Genomic DNA, 23,641 nt, shown 5'->3' with positions numbered 1-23,641 from the left:
AGAACACTGGCTCTGGCGCTTGACTTCATGTTAGAGGTGCCTAAGCATGTAGTGTTACCAAACTGCAGTCAACCCTGGTTGACTAATAATCTAGACGGCTATACATTTGGCATGTGGATACTAGGTTATCATGCGGCATGTAGTGGACTAGTTTAGTGAGTATGTTGGGTAATGCGGCTGAGATGATTTCGTTCAAGCCCTCAAAACCTGTTTTCTACGCATATATTGGCCTAGGAAGGCTTCAGATTTAGATCGCGATGAACTTTTGTCTCACAATACCTGCAACCCTCGTGCTGATGGTATACAGAACATAAAAAACGAAGGCGCTACGCAATACTACACTTGCTGGCCTGACAACAAATCTCTCAGAGGTCACTATAATAAGGGCATTGGCGGGCTGTACACGGCTGTAGCACTTAGCAAATAGGACTCCAAGCTTCCCCGTCTTGTATTGAAGATGACTGTCAGACTTATCCGGTATCGGACTGCCATTGGGTATTTAAGGGCTGTAATCCTCCATATGTGATAGAAAGTAGGGCTCAGCGCGTCAATGCTAGCACCCTTGCATTCCCTTGCAACACTATCGTCCGACAAAAACTCTTGATGGGCCCGACAAGGCAAAACACGAAACTTTAATCATGCCGTCTTAAGCTTGTATTTATGGATAAAGGGAAGTGATGACGACCTAACTCAGCGGTTGATCGTGTGAATATTAGTCGACATAAAAAGGACGGTTTGTAAGACGGCTGCTCACAGTGCCATACTCTGTGTTATGTTTGGAATAAGTAGATGATAATATCATTAGAAAATTTTAAAGTCTTGATAGCTCCATAAGTCTCGTGTCAAAATTATGGTTTCCTGGAATCTGTTAACACTCTTCTCGCGAAGGTAGCAGGGTTTGGAGGCTTGGAAAGCGGCCGGCGCCAACAGAGTGCTTTCACCAGATTGGTGGCCATTACATCACATGTAGAAATCTCACCAAAATACAAGCAGTGTAACTAAACAACTGTACATATAATATCTGTGGCTGGCCAAAATCGTCAGGTCTGGGAGGGCAGTGTTGTGTTGGTCAGTGGTTTAAGCAGCATTTCAGCAGGTGATGCTTATTTACGGCGCGATGAGCGCTGTGATGTAGTCGAAACAAGCTTTTACCATCCTATTCACTATAATATTCGGTGTTCACAACGTGAGAATTGATATGCTTAGGGCTATATGGCCCTATACACCTGGCCATTGATAGTTGGAGGCAAATTGCGCGTCAAACTTCGCGCAGTCGAAACTTGCTTCAGTGCGCCAAAGTTTGGAGTCTACTGAAGGATATGCGGTTGGTTGAATTTTCAAAATATCTTGTAGCACGGGTGTAAAGATTTGGCCTCGGTTAGAGGTTTTGCGCAGCTGCGCAAAACGGTCCAAGGAACGTCACCACACCTCAACTAAGCTTGCCTCAGAAACAGAAAAAAGAATTTCCACAAAGATATTGAGCCTCCTGAATTATTCTTCATCTGTTAATTTCCGCCTATCTCTCCCACTACTCGTTGCAAATATTCGTCCTATACAAGAAGCACTCAGCTGTCGTTACAATTACGTGTCTGTCGCAAACTAACCCCCCAAGACAGTGGGGAAGGAGACAATGGCCAAAGAAGGAAGAACTCCCGGGCTAAAGAGTTCCAAACGTTACGAACCGTACGAAACTTGCTGTTATTTGATGTTTATGACCAACTAACCAAAGCTACGGGTAGGGATCGACACTGGCTACGCCAATTCATTAACTCTCCTGATCCCAACCAGACTTTTGAGCGTCTTTTGGCCGAGCCTAACTCCGAAGGCTCATCCTCCCCGCGAAACCATATTCAAAAGTCACTTGCAGAATTCGACGCGTCTTTCTTTGGAGAACCTGCCAACAATCAGGTTCAATCAAGTCAGACGAGAACAGTACTACAGGCGAGTACGCCGCTACTACAACGTAGTCCACTGGCGCCCAGCCCAGAAACAGTCAAATTGAATGTTGTTACTGTATCAGTCCCTCCTGCTGTTGCCTTATTGGGCAATGTCGACGATCAATATGGCTCGCAATCAACGACCAAACCTTTGGGCCAGGAAAGCGAAACTCATTTCAAACCGCTGACGACAAGAACCAAAGAGCACACGACGGTTGACGTTGAGACTGCCGATACGGCAAGTGGACCAAGGATTACTGCAGGATCGACACAAAATGTGACCCACATGATCAAGACTGAAGCAACCGAGAAATTTGGCCCTACTGTGTCTCCTGTACCAGCTACTATAGCTGCCCTTGAGGTCGTTGACTCAAGTAGACTTTCTCCTAATCCGATCCTTCGCAGCCCTGACAAGGAAGATGGCTCTATTAATAAGGCAGAATTTCCAACCATATCAACCGAGTCTTTGGTGCCACGCCCCTCAGACAACAAGCGTACCTCATATTCGCAAATACCAAAACGACCAAATGCAAATCAAGTGACTAGAGCATCAGACATGACTGCGCAATCCACGAGTAAATATGCTATTCGCCAGGCCAGTCCAACGATGCAGAAAAACAGGGAACTTGTTGTGGCATTGATCGCCTATGTAACAGAATTGCTGCGATCAAAGTCGTCAGATTTGGACGTACCCACAGTAACTCAAGCAGAGAAAACAACCACAAATCTGGCTTCCTCGCCATCAAAGCCAGCAAGTTCAAGAGGTCAGCCTGATGTGACAAAAGATTTGCGATCGAAAGGATATAGGGGAACGTCTAAGAAGAGAAAGACGCAGATAAGCTCAGAGGATGAGGACGCGAGCGACAGTTGTGGACAAGAGAAACCTGTATTAACTTCTCGAAAAGGTAAAGAAACAATGAAGAGGAGGTTCGCTTGTCCTTACTTCAAACATAACCCAGCAAAGTATGGCGGTCGCCGTTACTGCTGTGGCCCAGGCTGGCCCGATATTCACAGACTAAAGTTTGTTCAAAAGATCCGCTCTTCACATCAAACGTGTCTGACAATGTGATAGAGAGCATCTATATCGACAACACACTCAACCAAAGCATGTGTGTAAGCGATGTTGGCAGGTTTTGACGACTGAAAAGGACCTAGAACATCATCAGCGACAGGTCATACCATGCCCGATTCAATCAACAAAGATATTGGATGGTTTCGATACTTCACAAGAGACACTGCTTCGCTCAAGAAATCAAGATTTCACGAAACTGCAAGAAATTGAGAAGTGGCGACGCGTTTATAAGATCCTATTCCCGTGTACTGAGGACAAAGACATCCCATCCCCTTGTAAGTGTGGATTCTGCTAGCTGTGATAGCTGATTTAACTATGGATCACAGTTTATGATCTCGACCCACCGCAAAATACTATCCAACAAATCAGTAATCACGGACAATGTCGACCATATTTACTGCCAGAACAATCTTCAAGGATTATAGAGATCATAGAGTCAGAGCTCAAACAATTGTCACTTCCAAACGATGTGATAAACAGGAAGCTGGCCCAACGTTGTACAATTAAAATTCTTCGCGATCTGGCACAGAACCTGGAGTTGTCCTCAGAGTCACCGGCCAACTTGACAGCCGCCGGTCTCATTCCGCTTCAAAGCTTCAGTCAAGCAGACACTGATCCAGGGGAAGCTGCTAATGACTGTAATCAGACTAATATTCCAACTTTTGATGGAACATTTAGATTCGACTTCTCTGAAGAACCATTTGACGCATTTGGGAATAGCAATTTTGATGCAAGTCTCGAAGAATGGATTGAAGGATTGTATGATGACAATAATGTGGGCAAGTTGAATTCTGATTCTGGTTATGGTTCTCATGACCCTATCGAAACCAAAGAAGGACACTAGGTCAGAGCCACGTTGAGTCGGTACTAGCTACAGCCTGATTGGCCAACTCCAAACTACAACCGGTATGGCGGAATGATTCAAAGCAGCATTTACGCAACATTTGAAAATATAGTGGACGCAAACAAAACAAGAGTATTACGAGAACACAAGATCATTTTCAACTAACTACGTTGCCGCCGAAGAAGTCATTGCATGCCTCCATTTCCTATGGTTAGATAGTAGTGAAGGATATATCTTAACAAGTTGTAGACCATCAATCAAAGCGCCAGGACTTGCAAGGCTTAAAAGCCTGGGCCAATCTGCACATTAATGGCGATACCGCAAAACTCCCTCCGCAGGTGCGTCTGTGCCTCTAAATGCAGCCATAGCCACGAGGTCATAGCCCAGGAGCGTTTCAGATGCCTACCATAGATCGAGACTCATCTCTACCACATTTCAAATACAGAGAAAATCGCATATATATTGCTAGGACAATTAAAAACCGTAAAGTCGCCATTGAAACTGACGAATATCCGATCAAGCTATTCCCTGTTCAGTCACGGTACTGTTTCAAAATCTGTCTCACACAAGTCATCTCATAGACGAAAAGCCAAGGGCGATCATCATAACTCGGGGTAGGAACTTCAAACAGCTAGAACTCACCTATCTTATTCTCGCCACCCTTTGCGACTGGCTCATCTCCACCAATTTGTCCCAATATCCACGGTGGAGTCTCAAGGTCGAAGTATCACAGCGTCTCGGCACAGCATCTCGGCGATGAAAAGGCTAAACTCGAGATACATCATAGCTTTGCCTGCACAGTATATTGGCTTTTTAATCATCAATATTGGCTATGGCTTCTTGGTTATGATCCGACCTTGCGTCAAGAGCTGGAGCTCTAACGCGGCTTGCAGTGCTGCAGTGGCAACTGGCGTCCATGGATGCCACACAACTGACCGTCAATCTCGGACTCGAAAGACCCGGAGAAAGCATATTTTTATAGGTAACAGCGTCTTGGAAGTTATCATTACTTGAATTGGCGATTGAACCTCTATAACTCAAGATATAAGCATCGTGACGGAAACTGCATTGGTTTTGATTGAGGGCTGGTATGAGGGAGTTCAGATAAATATTGGGCAATGGCAGTGCCAATGAGTGTGGCGGCGGCATTTTGGTGAAAAGGTACGCGTGAAACTGATCAAGGAGTGATGGATTTGGCCGAATGAGGGAGCGTGAAGTGCCTAGGAAGATGTATGGCTGACCGCCAGATTTTAGTTAATCGGATGTTGTACGATTAGCTGCGGATCTCTGTGAATATATTCAATGCAGCGACTGATCGTAAGGGAACCTTGCCCTGGTCTGATGAGTGATCCATCAGCCGGCTCCGTCCGTGGTCCATCCGTGATTCTGGTGTAGGTTTGGCTGAGATCATACCTACTTTAACATCACTGAGAAATTTCACTGCAATGATTGTTAACCCCAAAAGCGCGGCATAGTAAATAGGAGTCAGTGCTTCGCAGACAAGCTGTCGTCGTAAGGGCACGCATGTTGTAACTCAGCACCGGAGTATGCCTAGCTGCAACTCCATGTATATTGCGCCTCTCGGCCTACAGACCCGAACACAGCATGACAGCCAGGGTTCTGATTTGTGGCAAACCTAGATTCCATTGCCCTCGCGCACTATAGCCATGTCAACTAGCTAAAAGATCGGTGAAGAATGGAGATCCGCCAGTGTTGTACGTTTTCGGGGGGTTTCTATTTTTATTTTCTTCTTAACATGAACTGCCCGTTGTGCCATCTGTATTTAACTTTGGTAACAAGAAATTGTTTTGTTTCTGTGTCTATAGCCCTGTTAGGTTTTCCTTTTCTGCGGAAACTATTATTTGAATCTGTTTTGGCAACTAAAATGTGTCAGTCTATAAGCATGTTACAGTCTGACTACAGGTAGCAGTGAAGTCGCCTTATTTCATACGAATGTGACAGTTAAAACTAGCTGTATACATGAGGTGCTAGGAGTTTTCCCTATTTTTTCTTTTCTTTCTTTTTGGCTAGTTGGTGGAACTACTACTACATAAACGCATGCGTGAGCAGCTTTCTAGACAAAGAACCTCTTGTCAGGAGCTGCCAGGCGGCGACCCATTGCAAAAAGCTTCAATGTTTCCTTCTGCATCCTTGTTAGGCATCTAATTATAAATAAGATACAACCAGGCGCCAGCTCCTACGTATGGCCATAAAGAGGGGAAACCAGCGCCTTATTATTGAGAAACGATGCATATCAGCACGTCTAGCACTGAAGCTCAAACTCGGTTCAACTGCAGCCTGATACGGACATGTGTCTTGAGCACACTTTCAAGTGCTTCCAACAAGTTAACGCGCTCGACCCGAGGGTGCAATGAAATATTTGGACTACGCTTACACGGCCGAACTAAAATACGATGAGAGCTGGGCCGTTTTTAAAAAGAAATATATTGCAGGCACTAGTATTATTAAGTGCTATGACGCCATTTAACAAGCCGGACGCAAGACAGGCTCTCTTGTCGATAACGCTTTAATCGAGGCACTTCGCAAACGATCCCGGAGAGAGAGTGGGGGAAAGAGAGAGAGAGGCGATAAGTGACATTTCTATTCTGAACGAGGGCACAAAATGGCGTGTATCTTACGATCGGGACAAGCACAACAATAGTCTAGTGTTCAAGTTAACATGTCAGTGTCACACGAGAGATTACCTGGGTATTTTTATTGTAGTCGATCTGCAACACCACAGGCTAACCAACAAGGCCAATCCGACCATCGCTAATACAAAGCCTTCAGAGTTACGCCGCCCAATACACCCTGTCCATCATATCTTGAGCATAACCCCAGCACAGAAACCCGCTTCACTTTTTACCATAGCCAGAAGACGAGCTCTGGCCGCTGGACGACGTGTAAGTGCTCCCACCCTGGCCATTGTTGTGGTAGCTGCTACCGTTGGGGTTGGAATAGTAGTATGAGCCGTCCCTTTACCATTCATTAGCCAGTTACCCACTAATCAATCGCAGCCCAAGACCTACGTGTTGGAGTAGTGGTAAGAGTTGGAGTTGGAGGCGCCGCTGCCATAATCACGGGAGCAATAGTGGTTGCCCTGCAAGACAGTCCAAGTATCAGTATTGCATGTGAGTAGTAGAACGTGGCAAGAAACAACTAGCCTGGTTATTGGTGCCAGAGGACTTGTAGGAGTAGTCTTGGTTGTTAGGCATTCTGGCTGATGAGTAGAGGGTGGTACTTTGGTTTGATAGTGGAGCTGGCGGATAGTGACTCTTGAAGTGAAGATAAGAAAGAATGGTTTCATTCAATGAAAACCGGGGAAATCTAGTGGCTTTATATGCTTCCGCCAGCGGAGCTCATTGTGGTGTGAAGAATGGGGGGAAGGTACTATGCAATCAGTTTGGGATTGGCAATTCCCAGTAGATCAACCGCAAATCTACTTCATGGACGACTGCATATGCTTGAGTTGGAGGCTGGCTTGATGGCCAATAAAGAATGCGCATCACTCAAAGTATGCCAACAGCCACTACATTGTACTGTGTAAGCGATACAGAAGAGAGTCAGATGTCATGATCGCCATGTGTGCTGCATGTTTTGCGTCACAGCGCCGGTCACACGATCCACTTGTTCAGACTTCAAATGTATTGGTTTCAGTAAAGTCTCTCTCATTTCTTTGCGGTGCGATATCCGGCGTCCAGCTTATACTGTGTGTCGATGTGTACATAAGTTGAACAATCCTGGCCATCGTTGTAGTAAGTGTTGGAAGGATAGTAGGTGCCATCCCTGAGATCCGGATCAGCGCACAGATAGCTCCGCATCGGGGACGTCGATGAGACACTGGACAGTACGCATCCGTACGAGATTATGAAACAAGACGTGAAGGGCAGTCATTGGATTGAGAAATGATACGAGTACGGATTAGAGGTGTCCGCACCATAATCTCGTTCACAGTAGTGATTGCCCTAACCTAACATAGGTTAGTAGTCTAGGGATCAAACTAATTGACGCCCCCAAGCAGGATAATATTGTGGGCCTGAAGCTATGAAGAGAGTATACAACCATACAATGTTGTTGACTTCGTGACTCTTGTAGGTGAAGTCTTCATTCTGATTGTTAGACATCTCCATTAACTAGTACAAGAGCTCTTTCAACCCTTTCTCAGGCATTTGGACTTTCAAGCGTCTGCTAAAACACTGAATTTCGGAAGAAGGGCAAACGGAAGAAGATAGGGAAGCATGGGTGCCCCAGCGACTCCATTTCGTGGGGGTTTTAACTTTGCTTTTCTCAGAAACTTTGAATGGAAGAAAGAAAGGTGCAGCCAGGTATGCAAGTTCCCGTGATGGGACAAGCGTCGGGAGTACATCAACCACCACCGCATTACTGTCCTGCCGTATCTGCATTATTGGTAGGCTGGATCCAGTAGGGGTGAAAGGAGCGTACAGAGATCATGGATGCTTCCTTGATGGGAGCACACAAGTGGGCTGATGTACGATGTAATTCACAGCACCAAGCACGGCAGGAAATGCATCCAATGTTTAGGAGTACTCTTTCACTGTATTGGTATTTTGTCTATGCCAAGCAAATCTATCGCTATTGGGGCTTAGTCATACGCGAGACCTAGGGTCTTGCAGGTAACGCATTCGCTCAGAATCACACTTCCGGCGGGTCTTAACTCTAAATTTGAGCCGTGGCCTGGTTGGGCTGCTTGATACCCTCGGGGTTGGTACCCTCACGATCCTCAACCTCATTATCAGCCAAAAACTTCTCAGCGTCCAAAGCTGCCATGCATCCAGACCCTGCACTAGTGATGGCCTGTCTATACCTCTTGTCTTGCACATCACCAGCAGCGAATACACCCTCAACGCTGGTTAGCGAGGTGCCGGGCACCGTCTTGACGTATCCTTGGTCGTCGGTATCCATTTGGCCCTTGACCAGGCTGGTGGCCGGGTCGTGGCCAATAGCGTAGAACAGACCGTTTGCATCAATGGTCTTTTGCTCGCCAGTCTTGTTGTTCTTGATAACCATTTGGCTCATGAGACCCTTGTCGTCACCCTTGATCTCGACACCTTCATGGTTGAACAAGACTGTAACCTTGGGGTGCTCCAGCAGGCGCTTTGACATGATGCTGCTGGCTCTCAACTGCTCTTTGCGTACTAATACGGTAACGTGGCTACCGTATTTTGTCAGGAAAGTGGCCTCCTCAGCGGCACTGTCACCACCACCAATGACAACCAGAGGCTTGTTTCTGTAGATGGGCACGGCACCATCGCACACGGCGCAAGCGCTGACACCGTTTTGCCAGTACTTCTCCTCGCCCTCAAGACCCAGTCTCTTCGCTGAGGCACCAGTAGCCAGGATGACGGCGTCGGCGGTGTGGACGGTACCGGGTGCCCACTCGGTCTCGTACTTGAAAGGTCGTGATGAGAGGTCCAGCTTAGCAATGGTCTCTGAGATAACTTGGGTGCCGAATCGTGTAGATTGCTCCTTCATTTGGTCCTAGTGCAAGATTTGAGTTAGCAAGCATTCAGGAGAGAGAGAGGGAAAATCGTGAAAATAAAAATAAAAGACATGAGGGTGCCGGAGCAGGACAAGTGGCTCACCATCAACTCTCCTCCCATTATTCCCTTGGGGAAACCAGGGAAGTTCTCGACATCGGTGGTAGTGGTGAGCTGACCGCCAGCAGCAATGCCGTTGGCCATGAACCCCTCGTAGAGGACGGGCTTGACCTCGGCACGGGACAAATAAATGGCGGCCGTGTGGGCAGCGGGCCCAGAGCCGATGATGACAACCTGGCTATGCATCCCTTTTGCTGTGATCTTGGGCAGTGAATTCGAGTGATGTGGTTTCAGTTGAAAGCCTGCGGTAGTGAAAGCGGCAAGAGAAACTCCTGATGCGCCTGCGCGAAGTGTAAATCGTCTGAATGTCGAGGAAAACAGTTTGGCGGTTTTCTCGAGTCTCGTTGGCGGAGGAGCTTTTTCACGGGGAAGGACGCGATCTATATTCTATGCAGAAGTACAAGTACAAGCACGAGCAAAACCGGGAATGGAATCTTCGAGGTGACCAAAGATGACAAAGATTGGCGATTGTGATGTGACAGGGGCACTGCGGCTCTGCGTAACGGACTATGCGAGGCGATGTGAGAAATCTGATAACACTAGACGCAGACCAAGATACCGCAGATTCCAAATCTTGCATCGAAATGAGGCGGCTGCGGGCCGAATTGGAGACTGGCCATGGCATTTGCTGTAAACGACCCCGCATTATTCAGCCCAAGCGATCGGGAGATTCCTCATCATATCATGGCTCGCATGGCTCGCATGGCTGGCGGCCAAGTGCGGCTCCAGTTGGCGCCGACCGCCAGTCCAACTCTCCTGCTCTCCTCTCCTTCCACCTGCCACATTGTCGTGCCATAATGCCATCACCCCTTCAAAGAGCCTTCATCTCCGGATTCCACAATAAGATTCCACACCCACACACAACGGGGTCTGGAGGACGCAGCGCCATGCCCGTCTGCATTCAAACCCCGCACACACCGTGCCGCAGTCCAAGGTCCGGTCCAGAAGCTGTCTGTCAAATAGATCTTTGTGAACATGTAAATCATGAATCGTGCCGAGTGATCCCAGATGCGTCGCCCCCGTTTCTGACATGCCACATGCGCTATCGAGCCGGCTGGCTCCCGACTTTCGGACCTGGCAGTCTGCAGCGCGCTCCTGGGCGCTCTGATGACCCGCTCGCGTTAACCCATCCAAGTGGAGCATACCGCACCAAACTTCACGAAGGCCACAGCTAATTCCCAGCAAGCTTCCACCAGTATCATAAATAATGACCTCGACAGCCACTCGTAGGTCAAGGCAAGATAAGATGGGCTGTCATTGGGGGACCAGTGAATGCGAATGCTATTATAGGGCGTTGTGGATATCTATATCGGTAGCTTGCCCATCATAGAGAGATTTGCCAGTGACGTGAGGTGGGGGGCTATCTACTCCCAAGCAAGGCATTCTAGCCTCAGCGGATGTATTCTCCCTACATAGTACTGTAGTTACTACAGTGCACACACCTCAATTAATATTGAGTCTACATTTGTCTTTACTTTTTGTTCCTAGACTACTCGTGCAAATGGTCGTTTCTGGATAGTTTCAAACGCGATCAGAACAAGTACAAAACAAAGTGATGCATGCGTCATAGCATCACCATCTCGACTCGCTGAATCGTCACACTAATCGACGCTCGCCTGCAATATTTGCTTGTCTTTGGTTGGCGCTTCTTCTTTTAGCGTGTGTTCATAACATCGGAACCGGGCCTCGGAATATCAAGATTTCTTGGCCGCAACATTAGTGATCCATCAAGCTTGTTACACCATCTCTATACAGATGACAACAAGCTTGTATCTCACACGGTCCATGATTTTAAGAAACCTGATGTGGTCGTGATAAATCCCAAAAAGGGACTGTCTTCGAAACCAGCGCATCTCATTTCGCCTACAAATTTCGGTCTTTAGCGACCAAGTGAGACCATGGCCCCTCAGACCGATATCCCCGTCGCGGCCAATGTGCTTGGTGTGAGTATAGTCGTGCTCGCTCTCCTGGCACACACCATCATTGACTTGTGTTCAGACGATAGGGACAGTTCTTTGGTGCGTACAATTAGTGCCTCAAATATGGACGAACTGGAGAACCAAAAGGACTGAAGGACTGCCCGGAGCAATGATGTACCTGTGGGCGCTATGTAAGCTCTTTATTCCTCATTTCCACGGCGAGCGGCCTGACTGGTGTCTTTTGTGTGCGTGACTAGGTGCCGTGCCCATGGGTGCTTATGCTATAATACAAAACTTCAATATACCAATCCAAGTACAGCCGCAGTGTTTCATGGCGCTGTGTCTTGCCTGCTGGTGTCAGATTCTTATATACAGCCGGTTAGTTTTCGCTCATGATAGCCTTCGCAGGGGCACAAAGAGCATGCATGACCTTGAATAACCTGGTGGCCGCTCTAACACACACCCAGGGGCTGGCGAACATGGACAGCTACACTTGTGGTTATCGCAATGGGCGCCACGTTTGCTGCCGTGGAAGCTGCATTGATTTTGACTCTACGGGTTAGCATTTTCCTCTCCGACACGCGCGCTGCATGGCCAGCTAATCATCTACCACGTAGCCGCTCTATGAGGCTGGCAACGAAACGGGAGTTCTTGTCGTAGGCATTTTAGCCAGCATCCTACTCGCCGCGGGTCTTTTACCGCCGTATGGCGAGATTTGGAAGAGAAGAGGACGAGTGATCGGCATCAACTGGGTACGTGAATCCATATCAAGACGAGTTCATTTCCACCACTGACGAAGCACTCCAGATCTTCTTGTCGTTGGACAGCGGCGGAGCATTCTTCTCTCTTATGGCCCTCGTGGCACAGAACACATTTGATATCCTCGGAGGCGTGCTTTACATTGTCTGGTAAGCCAAGCCCAACCTGCTAAAACACTAACCGAAAGGCCATCATTGCTGATATGCGCGGCATTCTCAGCTTCGTATTAGAACTTGGAATCTTCCTGTCGCAAATCATATGGCTCCTTCGCACGCGCAAAGTCCGCAAGGAGGCGGCTGCCGAAGGCAAGACTTTCGACGCCATCCTTGTTGAGTGCGAAGAGGCCGGGACTCCGTTCAGATTTGCTGAAAGGAGGAGTAGGCGCAAGAACAAGCCAGGGGATTCAGAAACAAGCCAGAACCAGAATGATGTTGAGTTGTCGAACAGTGTGGACGGAAATCAATAGACCCCATTGCGGTGGCACTGTTATTGGAGTTTGATATGCAAGCGTTTAATGTGTAGAGCGGAACTACAAAAATGGCTTGCCTGCCACTCTACCTGACTCGCCACGTTATCGGTTCCGACATCACGAAAGTGGAGCTCCCAAGACATGCATCGGTGCTTCCGGCAGGCAACACCTCTGAGACACCGGTGCCGGCCGAGTTGGCCAAGCATCTGGTATCTTGCGATGATCATTACGCAAACGTATTTATCGTGGCCTGTAGCGATTGTCCTCGTTGGGACAACAATTCTTACGTTGCTTCATTGTTCGTGAAAGCCAACAGTTGCAGTAGAATATAGTCATGCATCACCATGGCTGCCACACCACGAACAATTCATCAACCTATTCATCCAGGTCTACGGCCACAGCTTGATCCCGAATATGTAGTATTTCATGATGAGTATCTGCAATACGTAGTGCCATCAGAAGCCGAGCCATGGGATCCTGTAAGCAGGACGCATCCATCACCATTGTCGTTAGGAGGCCAGGAGCTCGTTGAGGTTGGTTCAGTGTGCGATAAGGACCTCGGTGACATCCAGATTCGAGTTTTCAAGCCGGAGGGCGACCTGCCCGAAAATGGCTGGCCGGCGTTGGTTTGGTTTCACGGCGGCGGTTGGGTGATGGGTGGATTGGATAGCGAGAACGGCTTCTTGAGGCATATATGCAAGCGTGAGTAAGAACCGCAGAGACACGTTCACCACAGCTGGTTGGGGTGTCCGCGGTTTAGATATCATATTAATCCTCGCACGCTGACGTGCACTGTTCTTAGACGTTGGATGTGTCGTGCTTTCCATTAACTACCGCCATGCTCCTGAACATGTCTACCCAACAGCGACAAATGACGCGCTCACTGGATATCAGTGGGTGATAGACCCCGGGAACGCGAGCTCGATAGGTATCGATACATCTAAGATAGCGATAGGAGGATTATCAGCGTATGTTATCTCACCGCCCGCAAAGCGCGGTCTTGGTCAAGATCATAAGGAAAGTTGACAGAATATCAGCGGTGGCTGTTTGGCCGCGATCCTCTCTCTGCAGATATCACACCTCGATCTGACTCCTCCGCCTCTGTTTCAAATGCTGCTGTGCCCGGTAATCGACAACACGGCCACCACGGACACTACATGGTCAATCTCACGACATGCCCCCTGGCTCACGCCTACCCGCATGACGTGGTATCGAGAGAAGTACTTTTCGTCACCATCAGATAGCGCTAATTACGATGCCTCGCCGTGTTTCGCACCTTTGGAGCTACTATCAAAGAGCCCCAAAACATTTCTGGGGGTGTCAGAGTGCGACCTGCTCGCGCCGGAAGCCCTCGCATTTGGCAAGATGTTGGAGGCTGCTGGGGTCGAAACCAGCGTCGAGGTATACGAAGGCGGTACGCATAGTATTCTTGTGCTTGCGGGGTAAGTTTCATCGTCCAGAAGCGTAAGACTGCGGGATGATTTGGCTCTTTGCTGATCCCGATGCCTTTAGGATACATCAGGCGGGACGGAGACTGGTTCACGATGCTTGTGAGGCTCTGGCAATAGCGCTCGGAACCTCGTATGCTGCCTCGGCAGCACCAATACTTCCGTTGGGATAGCAGGTTTCGGCTTGATGGCCTCACATAACCTGAAATTGAGTCCCCAAGTGTTTGTGTGCAGATTTTTATTATCCTTGCTGCCGCACTCGGGTGCGCATTGTTGCAGATCATGCAACCTACCCAATTGTCGAAGTAGTGTTTCTCTTTAGGACTCACATTGCCCATCATCTTCGCCATTGCCACCGCTGGAATATTCATCTGCTTCATAGTCTAACATAACGAGTTTGATATCAACTAGCGGTGTCATGATCCAGAGACTGGTTGTGAGGCTACTACTGCATGTACCAGATTGAAGCCAGGTGGAGGAGATTATTTCGGGCCAAGAATTGGAACTCGAGTAATGTAATGGCGATACCAGGGCTTAGTTCAAGGTCCATGAATTAGGAATATAATAAAGTAGAAGAGAGACAAGTGGATAGTTCACACCCACCATCTGACAGTCCACAGCAGTAACAAGTTCAGGCCCAGTTCTGCATAGCTCTACGTTTTATGGGGGCCAATAAAAGATCATGGGACTTGAACGCTTAGCTAACACAAGCTTCTATTTCCTATCCTGAATTATACTGTAAGAAGTTGCTCTTCCGCCAAGCAGTGGCTTGGCTTGATTAAATTCAGTACTCAACGTCTTACAAAGCCTTTTAGTGCTTCGAGTATTCGTCCTAAACTAAACGAGCTAAGCCTAGGAGACCTCAGATAGCGAATGCCCACGATACTGCCGGCAATTGTGCCAACCAAGAGCACTTTCAAAACTGTTTCAAGCACCTTGCCTTGGTGATCACTCTTTGCGATAACCTGTGAATATCTCTCATTCGAGAAGCTGACACGAGAATATTTGGTTTGCCATCCCAAACCGGGAACATACACAGATAACCACTCTTCGAGAGACTTGCGTAGCCGGTACGCTGGCGACAGCACAGACGCGCGCATCTCGATGTAGTTCTGCAGTGCTAAATCATTGATGGCATGCGCGTCTGGTGTTCGAACCTCGGTGTATTCTGTCAGGGCTGACGCGCGCTGGACTGCCGGATCCGTCATAGCTTGGCCTTGCGGGTCGTTCGTCTCCTCAGAGCTGTGCTTGTCGAGGATTGAGAAGAGTGTGTAAACGTCTTCTAGGCCTGCGTTCATTCCTTGTCCATAGAAGGGAACCATGGCATGAGCAGCATCGCCCAGTATCGCTACAGAGCTTGAAAAATGGTAAGGAGTGCACTTGATGCTGATTAGTGGTTGATGCGGATTCCTGTTAAAACAAGCGATAAGTTCATCCTTTGGAATAAGTGATGTCACGCCTGGAAAGTGATGGTCAAAAAATTCGGGCAATTTGCCAGGGTCTGCCTCGAGTGTAGCGAATTTACTCTTCGGCATAAATAATGTGCATGTGAAAGACCCGTCCTACAAATCATCATATTAGCACTTTGTCCCGCATTAGAGCCTGCAGCCTTCGACTTAGTGACCAGATCTACACGAGAAAGATCATAATGGTATTAGAATTCCAGATCAAGATTTGAGAGGGAAGTCTTCGCTATGATCTGTACCGGGGATGAATGCAGTTGACAGCATCGGGGAAGAAAGTTGCAAGAGCTTACGTACCTCACTTGGTATAGCAATGAACATGAATTCCTTTCCTGGCCAAATATGTAAATGATTTGGTGAAATCTTGAACCTCGACCTGGTATTGCTGGAGGCGGCTGGCGTTGGCTGGATAGTGAACTCGCACCATGTGCTATCAATATACTTTTGCTCAAAATCCATCTGCACAAACTTCATCAAATGGTATCGTACGGCCGAGTGTGCGCCATCTGCACCTAGCATGAAGTCGAATTGAACTTCAACCTCCTCTGCGCGGCGAGTGTTGCCTGTCGTGTTGAGATTTTCGAACCAGGCTTTTCTTTGTCTGAAATCGGCACCAGTGAGCTTGTGATTCCAGAAGAACTTGACATTGGGCATCCCTTCTAAGATATCTAATAAGCGCATGTTGAGATCTGCCCGGTCAACAGCGAAGATGGTCTGCCATTTATCAGCATATTAAGGGTTGACAGGGTATCTCGAAATATTCCTTACTCTGCCATGAATGTCGTAGGCCTGAGGTTCCTCGTAGAGCTCACCGGAAGGGCGCCTGCCATGAATCATACGTCCTTCCATAGGAATTGTGGCTGACTTGACATGCTGAAGCAGCTTTTCAGAGCCAGCATGGCTCATGGCATTGATTCCGCGCTCTGATAGCGCCAGATTGATGGACTTGGAAAAGGCCAGGGGAGTAGTAGCAGGATCGCGAAGATCTGCATGGTGTCAGCGCAACATGAAGATTACCATTTTCGTTACCATTGTTTTGCAATGGCCAATCTTGGCTGGAGTGCAAGGCATAAACTGTAAGCAACGGCGCCGCCATCGTTTTACTTACCATTTCTTAGCTCGTATAATTCTACATCATGGCCTCGCTTTGCCGCATACAAGGCAGCAAGCGAGCCGACTGGTCCAGCCCCGACAACCACGAATTTTTGTTGATTTGCCATTTTTGAGTGATGTAATTGCGTTGATGACCAACGATGCGATGAACCGCAATAACTTCGTTTGGTACAGTGAAGAAGGACAACTCGCTTGATAGTCTGTGCAGCTTCAAAAAGAATTACAAATCAAGGTGTGTTAGTCACACGCCAGGCTAGATTGCCGCAGAGCTGCTTGGAGATATTAGAGAATAGAGGTGAACAGAAATGGATAACCCTCTTGGTAATAACAGCATTAGTGACTGGGGGAAACCTAAGCAGAGTCCTATGCGCAATAGTTCATGCAGCCGTGTGATTGTTTACCAGTATTTAATATTATGCATGAATGTTTTCTGGCTTGGGCATTTGGCGGCAACATGTGGTGATGACTTGATTTGCCAACCAGCATTGCAGACTGGAGTGTTGCAGGCTGTCAGGGACTCTGGACCTAGACCGCCTCAAGCCGAAGCCCGAAACCAGCCTACCAACTCAAGCTAGTACTAAGCGAGACTAGTCTGGTAGTGGAACAACCCATTTGGCAACAGCTGGTGGCCAAGATAGGCTGCAGGTGATGCGCTATGCTGCTGTTCCTGTCCCGGTAGGTTACAGTGCTTACAAGCGCCACAGCACTCCGTAATTCCGTAAATGAACTCACCTGCGGGTGCCTTTGGTGGCATGATTTTCATGGTGGGGCAAACATTTGTTTCCGTTTGCGCCTTCGCTGTGATAGGCACGAAAATCCTCAAAGTATATCACTGACCGTTCTGGAAACTGGAGAGGTTTCTCACGGCTTGAGGACCCTGTTGGCGAGTTTTAACAGCACCCATCATCTAAAACAGCCCGACTGGCTATTCCAAGTAACCATGGCCGACACAGAACAACCTCCGGCGAAGAAGAAGTGCCTCGGCGTAGACTGCCCCAACGATGCTGGCTCACTGCAGTGTCCGACATGTCTGAAACTCGGCATCAAGGGCAGCTTCTTCTGTTCGCAAGACTGCTTCAAGAAGAACTGGGTATGCCTTCTTCTCATGTCCCATGTCCCTCCCAGACCCCTCCGCTACACAAGTGCATGCTGTGATGTGCTGCAACGCAGTCACTAACAGAGACCACTAGGGTGATCACAAGTCTATGCACAAGAGCGCCTCGGGCAAGACACAGAACGGTATTATTCACAACATTATCCCCCCAAAGGTCGTCTCTAAACCTGATCCGACGACAGGCTTCTTCAACCCCTTCCCCTCCTACAACTACACCGGACCTCTCCGCCCCGTTTACCCGTTATCCGAGAAGCGCACCGTTCCAAAGTCGATACCACACCCCGACTATGCCGAGTCTGGCATACCGAAAGGCTCGCGGTTGGTGAACAGAAACAAGATTGAGCTTCTCGACGCCAAGGCGCAGGAAGGCATGCGCAAGGTCTGTAGACTGGCTAGAGAAGTGCTGGACATCGTCGCCGGTGAGATGAAGCCGGGTGTCACCACCGACTATCTTGACGAGGTCTGCCATAAGGCCTGCATCGAGCGCAACGTAAGTCATGGACAGGCTTCCATACGGCATAGCGATGCTGATCCTTGTGCGTGCAGTCTTACCCATCACCGTTGAACTACAACTTCTTCCCTAAATCGATATGTACCTCGGTCAACGAAGTCATCTGTCACGGTATTCCGGATCAGCGCATACTCATGGACGGTGACATACTGAATCTGGATGTTACCTTGTACCACGAAGGCTTCCACGGCGACCTTAACGAGACGTACTATGTCGGTGATCGCGCAAAGGCGGACCCTGACACGGTCCGGGTAGTAGAGACTGCGCGTGAGTGTCTGAACAAGGCCATCGAGATGGTCAAGCCGGGCTGCTTGATTCGAGACTTCGGCAATGTGATCGAGAAGCACGCCAAGGAGCAGAACTGCAGCGTTATCCGGACATACTGTGGACATGGCATCAACAGCACCTTCCACTGCCCGCCCAACGTGCCCCATTACGCCAAAAACAAGGCTGTTGGAGAGTGCAAGCCAGGCATGACTTTCACCATCGAACCCATGATCGCGCTGGGCAAGTACCGCGACGTGACGTGGCCCGACAATTGGACCAGCTGTACCATTGATGGAAAGAAGACGGCGCAGTTTGGTAAGCTTCGCATTTTCCGCAGATTGCTCCTCCCCTCCAGTACCTTGCTAACAAACGGGACAGAGCATACTCTGCTGGTCACAGAGACTGGCGTTGAGATTTTGACTGCCAGGAAAGCAGACTCTCCAGGTGGCGCCATTGCGAGGCCAACACCGGTAGCAAATGGAACCAATTAGGAACAACACATTGGGCGCTGGAAGCAGATTACTCGCGGCATAGATATGCTGCATCACTGGACGAGTTCCACTCATGGTTACACTGTATGATCGCGGCGCATCAGGATTCGAGCTGACCAGTTCTACGACTAAAACCGGGCCCAAATGAATAGAAGGCCCAGTTCAATTTGGGTTATGTAGTCATGAAGAGAAAGTCATCAGTGACCTACTTAGTCTAGTACGTAGTCTAAGAAGGACATGCACATGTGCAGGTATTCTGTACTGTAGGCCTTGAACATGTGTGCTTATCTACGTAGCAGCTTACACATAAAAAGTACTACAGTGTTAGCGGGGTCGTCCATAGTCCATACCGACCGGCGATTGTTGGGTATGAGGCGTTCATAGCAGAATCACACACCCCACGACACATAAAATCGGCATGTCCGGAACCCAGAGCCGAACAATGTTGAGAATGAATGGAATGAGCCGCAGGCCCATGAAGCAGCTCATGTGTATCATCAATGAAGCGAATTGAGCAGCAATCCGATCAGAGATATGCACAATCAAGAACCATGCAAGACTATCTGCTTGCAGTGCTGTGTGTATAGACGCCATAGACGCCTAACCTAGCGGGCCTGTAAGTCCATCGCCTGTCCCGCAGCTATGGCGCCTCCAGCCTGCCAACCCCCCATTCGCAGGGGTTTCGCAGGGGGTTCCCAGGGGGTTCCCAGGGCAGCCCAAAATGCAATGGAGCTTAGGCCTGCCACCCAAGCCCCAAGCTCTAGGGATAGCTCGACCTGGACCAGGACCTGGAGGTGGACTACTTGGATTTGGACCAACCTCGAAGGTCAAGGAAAGCGAAGTGGGAGAGCAACAGCGGAGTTTTTTTTCGCGTGCGACCGAGCCGCTTTCATCATCGGGAGTCCACGCAGCAATCCATTTTGCCCACACGCAACACACACCAACCTTCCCTCCCCGAGTCAAGGTCTCTACTCGGATCATACACACATACATACATACATACATACACACGCATACATACAGTTCCAGCCACTCTCATCCTCTCCCCAAATACAACCAAGCGTCCTGTCAATTGCGCACGCGTCACCTTCAAAGCAAACACCGCACACCAAATCAAACCAAACCAAAACAGTCTGCAAGATGTCGGGCGAGGCGTGGTTGTACCTTTTCGCGGTGTTGATAAATGCCGTCAACCTGTTCCTCCAGGTCTTCTTCACCATTATGTACAGTGACCTCGAATGGTAAGCAGTCCCTCTACGCCGCCGCCTCGGTACCTAGCTAATGCGTGCATCTGCAGCGACTACATCAACCCTATCGACCTCTGCAACCGCCTGAACACCTACATCATCCCCGAGGCTGCCGTGCACGGATTCCTGACATTCCTGTTCTTGATCAACGGATACTGGGTGGCTCTAATCTTGAACCTGCCTCTGCTCGCCTGGAACGTCAAGAAGATCGTCGAGAACACCCACCTCCTCGACGCTACCGAGATCTTCCGCAAGCTGAACGTCCACAAGAAGGAATCATTCGTCAAGCTGGGTTTCCACTTGATCATGTTCTTCTTCTACCTCTACAGCATGATCGTTGCTCTCATCCGGGACGATACCCACTAAGGCGGACAAACGACTCGACCGCTTTTTCTTATGCTCTAAGACGACCAAAACTCACTCTCATTGCGCTCGCTCAGTTACTAAGATGAGATTCTGAAAACCACCAGAGAGTCGGACGCTGCAAGGCTGGGAAACTTGACGGTGCACAAGGGCCTAAGGATTGCGTGCGAGGGGATGTGCGTCGTGGGCGGATCTCAGGCGGGACGCTTGAATGTCGGTGAACACATAGCTCAGGATAATATGGCGCATACCTGAGGAGGTGGATGATGTGTGGCATGATGGTTTAGTAATGGACTGTATTGATGGTCCGCCGGAGGAGGAGTGATGGAACGATATGGACGACTTAGACGAATGGGAAATCAAGGTTGTGACATGACGGATTATAGGCATCCTAGTGGCAAGACTTGTGTACCTCGGCGTTATACGGCTGTCTGATTTTGAGTATCATGATGAATACCCTGAACGAGAGCTGTTGAGTTTTAATAGCTATCCCAATTTGGAAACTAACGCTTTGAGCGAGAATTTGTTATGCCGTTGATCAGAGATGAAGTCTTGTAGTTCCTCCACAGTTACGATGCGTTGAATCTTCCCCCAGCGCTTCACACCACCATGCAATCGCCGATTGCCAATTTACAGTTTGTTTAGAACCGCAGTTAGCTGAAGGTTTGGCTGGATAGCAGCTGCTAACAAGAGTAACGCACCGAATCCGCGCAGCCAGACAGTTACACATAAGAGGATCAAGCAATGTATAAAACTGTTACTCGTCAGGATTTGACCTCGCAGGAGGACCCCCAAGAGGACCCCCAGGTTAATTTAGTCTGACCTTAGTCTACTCAAGGATCTTGGTCGCCAGGAACAAGAGTGGTAACACCGCGATGCTGTGGGCTCTACTTGACGCATAGTTTCGCAATTACATTTTTTGAGATATGAAAACTTCAGTGTTCTCAAGTTCAGCAGCCTTCGTGCTCTTTCCCTTCCTCTTTGTATTATCCTGGAGACCAACTTAGTAGAGACCAGTCCGTATGAAACCTCTGGCGCCCAGCTGTCAAAACACGCCTACGTCATTAGCGCAGCTGCCGGCCGCAGGCGGAACCAAATTTACTGCTGAAAGGCTGCAACACGAACTTTCATAACCTGAAGGTAAGGACGACACACCCCAAAACAACCTGACAAGATATCCATTCAATTCTGGGGACGCTCCTCAAGAATCCGACAACATGTCCAACTTTGGGGAGTACCCGCCGAATATGCCGTCTCAGGACGCCCTCATATTACGCGAAGAGGACGGTCCGGCGCACGAGGTGGTCAAGTACTCCGGCCAGGAGCTCACGCGCCCCAAGCTGGGCCCCCAGAATCCATTCAAGGACGAACAGAACGCCCTCAAGCGCAAGAACGTTCTGACGGGAACGGCCGAGGAGACTTACGTCAGTGAGCATACCTTCCGGAGCAAACATCGTGCCGTCGAGGGCAGAGGCGGTCCCGAGAGGGAGTTCCAAACGGGCGCCCAGATCAAAGACGAGGCCAAGAGGATACGCGCCGCTCGCGAGGAGAAGGGAGATGCCACCATTGTGGACGGACCGGGGGAGTATGTTGGTCCCTGGGCAAAGTACAAGAGGGAGGAATACGAAGAGGTCGGAGAGGACGAGGAGCTTCGCAGCGACGAGGAATACACAGAAGTCTCCGAAGACGAAGTCATCGAGAGTGGCACAGTCTTGTCGGCGCCGGCCCAAGCCGTGGCGAGGAGAAGGGAGGTCGAAGAGCTTGGCGAGGAGACGACGACTTATCACGGCGAATCATTACACGATTACCAGGGCCGGACATACATGCATGTCCCCCAGGACCTGAACATCAACTTGCGCAAGGAACTTGGCAGCATCACGAACTACTACGCCAAGAAGGTCATACATACGTGGAAGGAACATGGCGACAAGGCCGTCACCGGACTCCGCTTCTTCCCCAACTCCGGCCATCTTCTGCTCTCTGGAGGCGCAGACACAACAGTCAAGATTTTCGACGTTTACCACAAGAGGGAGCTATTGCGTACCTATTCCGGTCACACGAAGGCCGTGTCGGATATCTGCTTCAACGAGTCGGGCACACAGTTCCTCAGTGCAAGTTTCGATCGCATGATGAAACTTTGGGACACAGAAACCGGCCAGTGTATCAACAAGTTCACGACTGGAAAGACACCACATGTTGTCCGATTTAACCCATCGCCAGAGCATTCACATGAGTTTTTGGCCGGCATGTCTGACAAGAAAATCGTGCAGTTTGACACTCGTACCAAGGAGGTTGTTCAAGAATACGACCATCATCTCAATGCTATCAACACAATCGTCTTCGTGGACGACAACCGTCGATTCATGACCACTTCAGACGACAAGTCTCTGCGTGCCTGGGACTACAACATTCCAGTTCCCATCAAGTACATTGCCGAGCCCTACATGTACCCGATGACGCGTGCTGCCAAACATCCTTCTGGCAAATATGTCGCGTACCAGTCCAGCGATAACCAGATCGTCGTATTTGGAGCGGTAGACAAGTTCCGGTATTTATTCAGATCAAGTGTTTCACACAATTCAGACCAAATGCTAACATGTGAGTAGACAGAACCGCAAGAAGAGCTATCGCGGCCATAACAATGCCGGCACCGGAATTGATATCGACATTAGTTACGATGGCCAGTTTCTTGCAAGCGGTGATTCTGCCGGCTTTGTATGTTTCTGGGACTGGAAGAGCTGTAAAATGCGCCACAAGATGCAGATCAGTGACCAGGCAATCACCTGCGTGCAGTGGCACCCTCAGGAGACGAGCAAGGTGGCGGTCGCCGGCATGGACGGCAACATCAAATACTTGGACTAGATTCCCATGTTATGCATCGCACGGCGTTAGGGTTTCGGACACGGATAGATACCACAATGTATTCAACTTGCGTATTTCTATTCTAGAAGTGCTCGGAAACTACTCATCTCAGGCGGCCACCCGTCTACGGCAGTCAACTAAACC

General features: G+C 49.1%; 9 protein-coding genes across 9 annotated transcripts; 6 read left to right on the top strand and 3 right to left on the bottom strand.

Annotated features, from left to right (window-relative positions):
• The first annotated feature begins 1,312 nt into the window (after nucleotides 1-1,312).
• On the top strand, nucleotides 1,313-3,257 carry BKA67DRAFT_180520 (uncharacterized protein). The gene is made up of 2 exons (XM_046095276.1): nucleotides 1,313-1,683; nucleotides 1,740-3,257. The coding sequence occupies exons 1-2, from the start codon at nucleotides 1,631-1,633 to the stop codon at nucleotides 3,004-3,006; spliced, it is 1,320 nt and encodes a 439-aa protein (XP_045961373.1). The 5' UTR covers nucleotides 1,313-1,630; the 3' UTR covers nucleotides 3,007-3,257.
• Nucleotides 3,258-6,708: 3,451 nt separating this feature from the next.
• Nucleotides 6,709-7,977, bottom strand: BKA67DRAFT_655428 (uncharacterized protein; the record flags this gene model as incomplete). The annotated part of the gene is made up of 3 exons (XM_046106754.1): nucleotides 6,709-6,829; nucleotides 6,883-6,953; nucleotides 7,921-7,977. The coding sequence occupies 3 exons, from the start codon at nucleotides 7,975-7,977 to the stop codon at nucleotides 6,709-6,711; spliced, it is 249 nt and encodes an 82-aa protein (XP_045961372.1).
• Nucleotides 7,978-8,449: 472 nt separating this feature from the next.
• BKA67DRAFT_554341 (uncharacterized protein) lies at nucleotides 8,450-9,478 on the bottom strand. The gene has a single exon (XM_046101985.1). It carries the CDS (start codon nucleotides 9,344-9,346, stop codon nucleotides 8,531-8,533), a length of 816 nt encoding a protein of 271 aa, XP_045961371.1. The 5' UTR covers nucleotides 9,347-9,478; the 3' UTR covers nucleotides 8,450-8,530.
• A 1,530-nt stretch (nucleotides 9,479-11,008) lies between these two features.
• Nucleotides 11,009-12,789, top strand: BKA67DRAFT_180498 (PQ loop repeat-domain-containing protein). Its single transcript, XM_046095274.1, has 7 exons — nucleotides 11,009-11,414; nucleotides 11,470-11,581; nucleotides 11,648-11,768; nucleotides 11,858-11,948; nucleotides 12,008-12,142; nucleotides 12,198-12,298; nucleotides 12,369-12,789. Exons 1-7 carry the CDS (start codon nucleotides 11,370-11,372, stop codon nucleotides 12,613-12,615), a joined length of 852 nt encoding a protein of 283 aa, XP_045961370.1. The 5' UTR covers nucleotides 11,009-11,369; the 3' UTR covers nucleotides 12,616-12,789.
• BKA67DRAFT_180499 (Alpha/Beta hydrolase protein) lies at nucleotides 12,790-14,671 on the top strand. Its single transcript, XM_046095275.1, has 4 exons — nucleotides 12,790-13,320; nucleotides 13,421-13,586; nucleotides 13,656-14,060; nucleotides 14,131-14,671. The coding sequence occupies exons 1-4, from the start codon at nucleotides 12,963-12,965 to the stop codon at nucleotides 14,237-14,239; spliced, it is 1,038 nt and encodes a 345-aa protein (XP_045961369.1). The 5' UTR covers nucleotides 12,790-12,962; the 3' UTR covers nucleotides 14,240-14,671.
• A 186-nt stretch (nucleotides 14,672-14,857) lies between these two features.
• On the bottom strand, nucleotides 14,858-16,749 carry BKA67DRAFT_532361 (uncharacterized protein; the record flags this gene model as incomplete). Its single annotated transcript, XM_046099517.1, has 4 exons — nucleotides 14,858-15,628; nucleotides 15,827-16,243; nucleotides 16,298-16,515; nucleotides 16,638-16,749. 4 exons carry the CDS (start codon nucleotides 16,747-16,749, stop codon nucleotides 14,858-14,860), a joined length of 1,518 nt encoding a protein of 505 aa, XP_045961368.1.
• An 833-nt stretch (nucleotides 16,750-17,582) lies between these two features.
• BKA67DRAFT_655423 (methionine aminopeptidase) lies at nucleotides 17,583-19,025 on the top strand (the record flags this gene model as incomplete). Its single annotated transcript, XM_046106753.1, has 4 exons — nucleotides 17,583-17,732; nucleotides 17,833-18,246; nucleotides 18,303-18,849; nucleotides 18,913-19,025. 4 exons carry the CDS (start codon nucleotides 17,583-17,585, stop codon nucleotides 19,023-19,025), a joined length of 1,224 nt encoding a protein of 407 aa, XP_045961367.1.
• A 1,140-nt stretch (nucleotides 19,026-20,165) lies between these two features.
• Nucleotides 20,166-20,638, top strand: BKA67DRAFT_655422 (endosomal cargo receptor; the record flags this gene model as incomplete). Its single annotated transcript, XM_046106752.1, has 2 exons — nucleotides 20,166-20,266; nucleotides 20,323-20,638. 2 exons carry the CDS (start codon nucleotides 20,166-20,168, stop codon nucleotides 20,636-20,638), a joined length of 417 nt encoding a protein of 138 aa, XP_045961366.1.
• Nucleotides 20,639-21,852: 1,214 nt separating this feature from the next.
• BKA67DRAFT_514355 (WD40-repeat-containing domain protein) lies at nucleotides 21,853-23,497 on the top strand (the record flags this gene model as incomplete). Its single annotated transcript, XM_046097643.1, has 2 exons — nucleotides 21,853-23,183; nucleotides 23,239-23,497. 2 exons carry the CDS (start codon nucleotides 21,853-21,855, stop codon nucleotides 23,495-23,497), a joined length of 1,590 nt encoding a protein of 529 aa, XP_045961365.1.
• Between the last annotated feature and the right edge of the window lie 144 nt (nucleotides 23,498-23,641).

This window comes from Truncatella angustata, assembly GCF_020726525.1.
Source record: "Truncatella angustata strain MPI-SDFR-AT-0073 chromosome Unknown BKA67scaffold_2, whole genome shotgun sequence".
NCBI lineage: Eukaryota > Fungi > Ascomycota > Sordariomycetes > Amphisphaeriales > Sporocadaceae > Truncatella > Truncatella angustata.
Note: the sequence above shows the minus strand (reverse complement) of the source record. Positions and strands in the feature narration are given on the sequence as shown.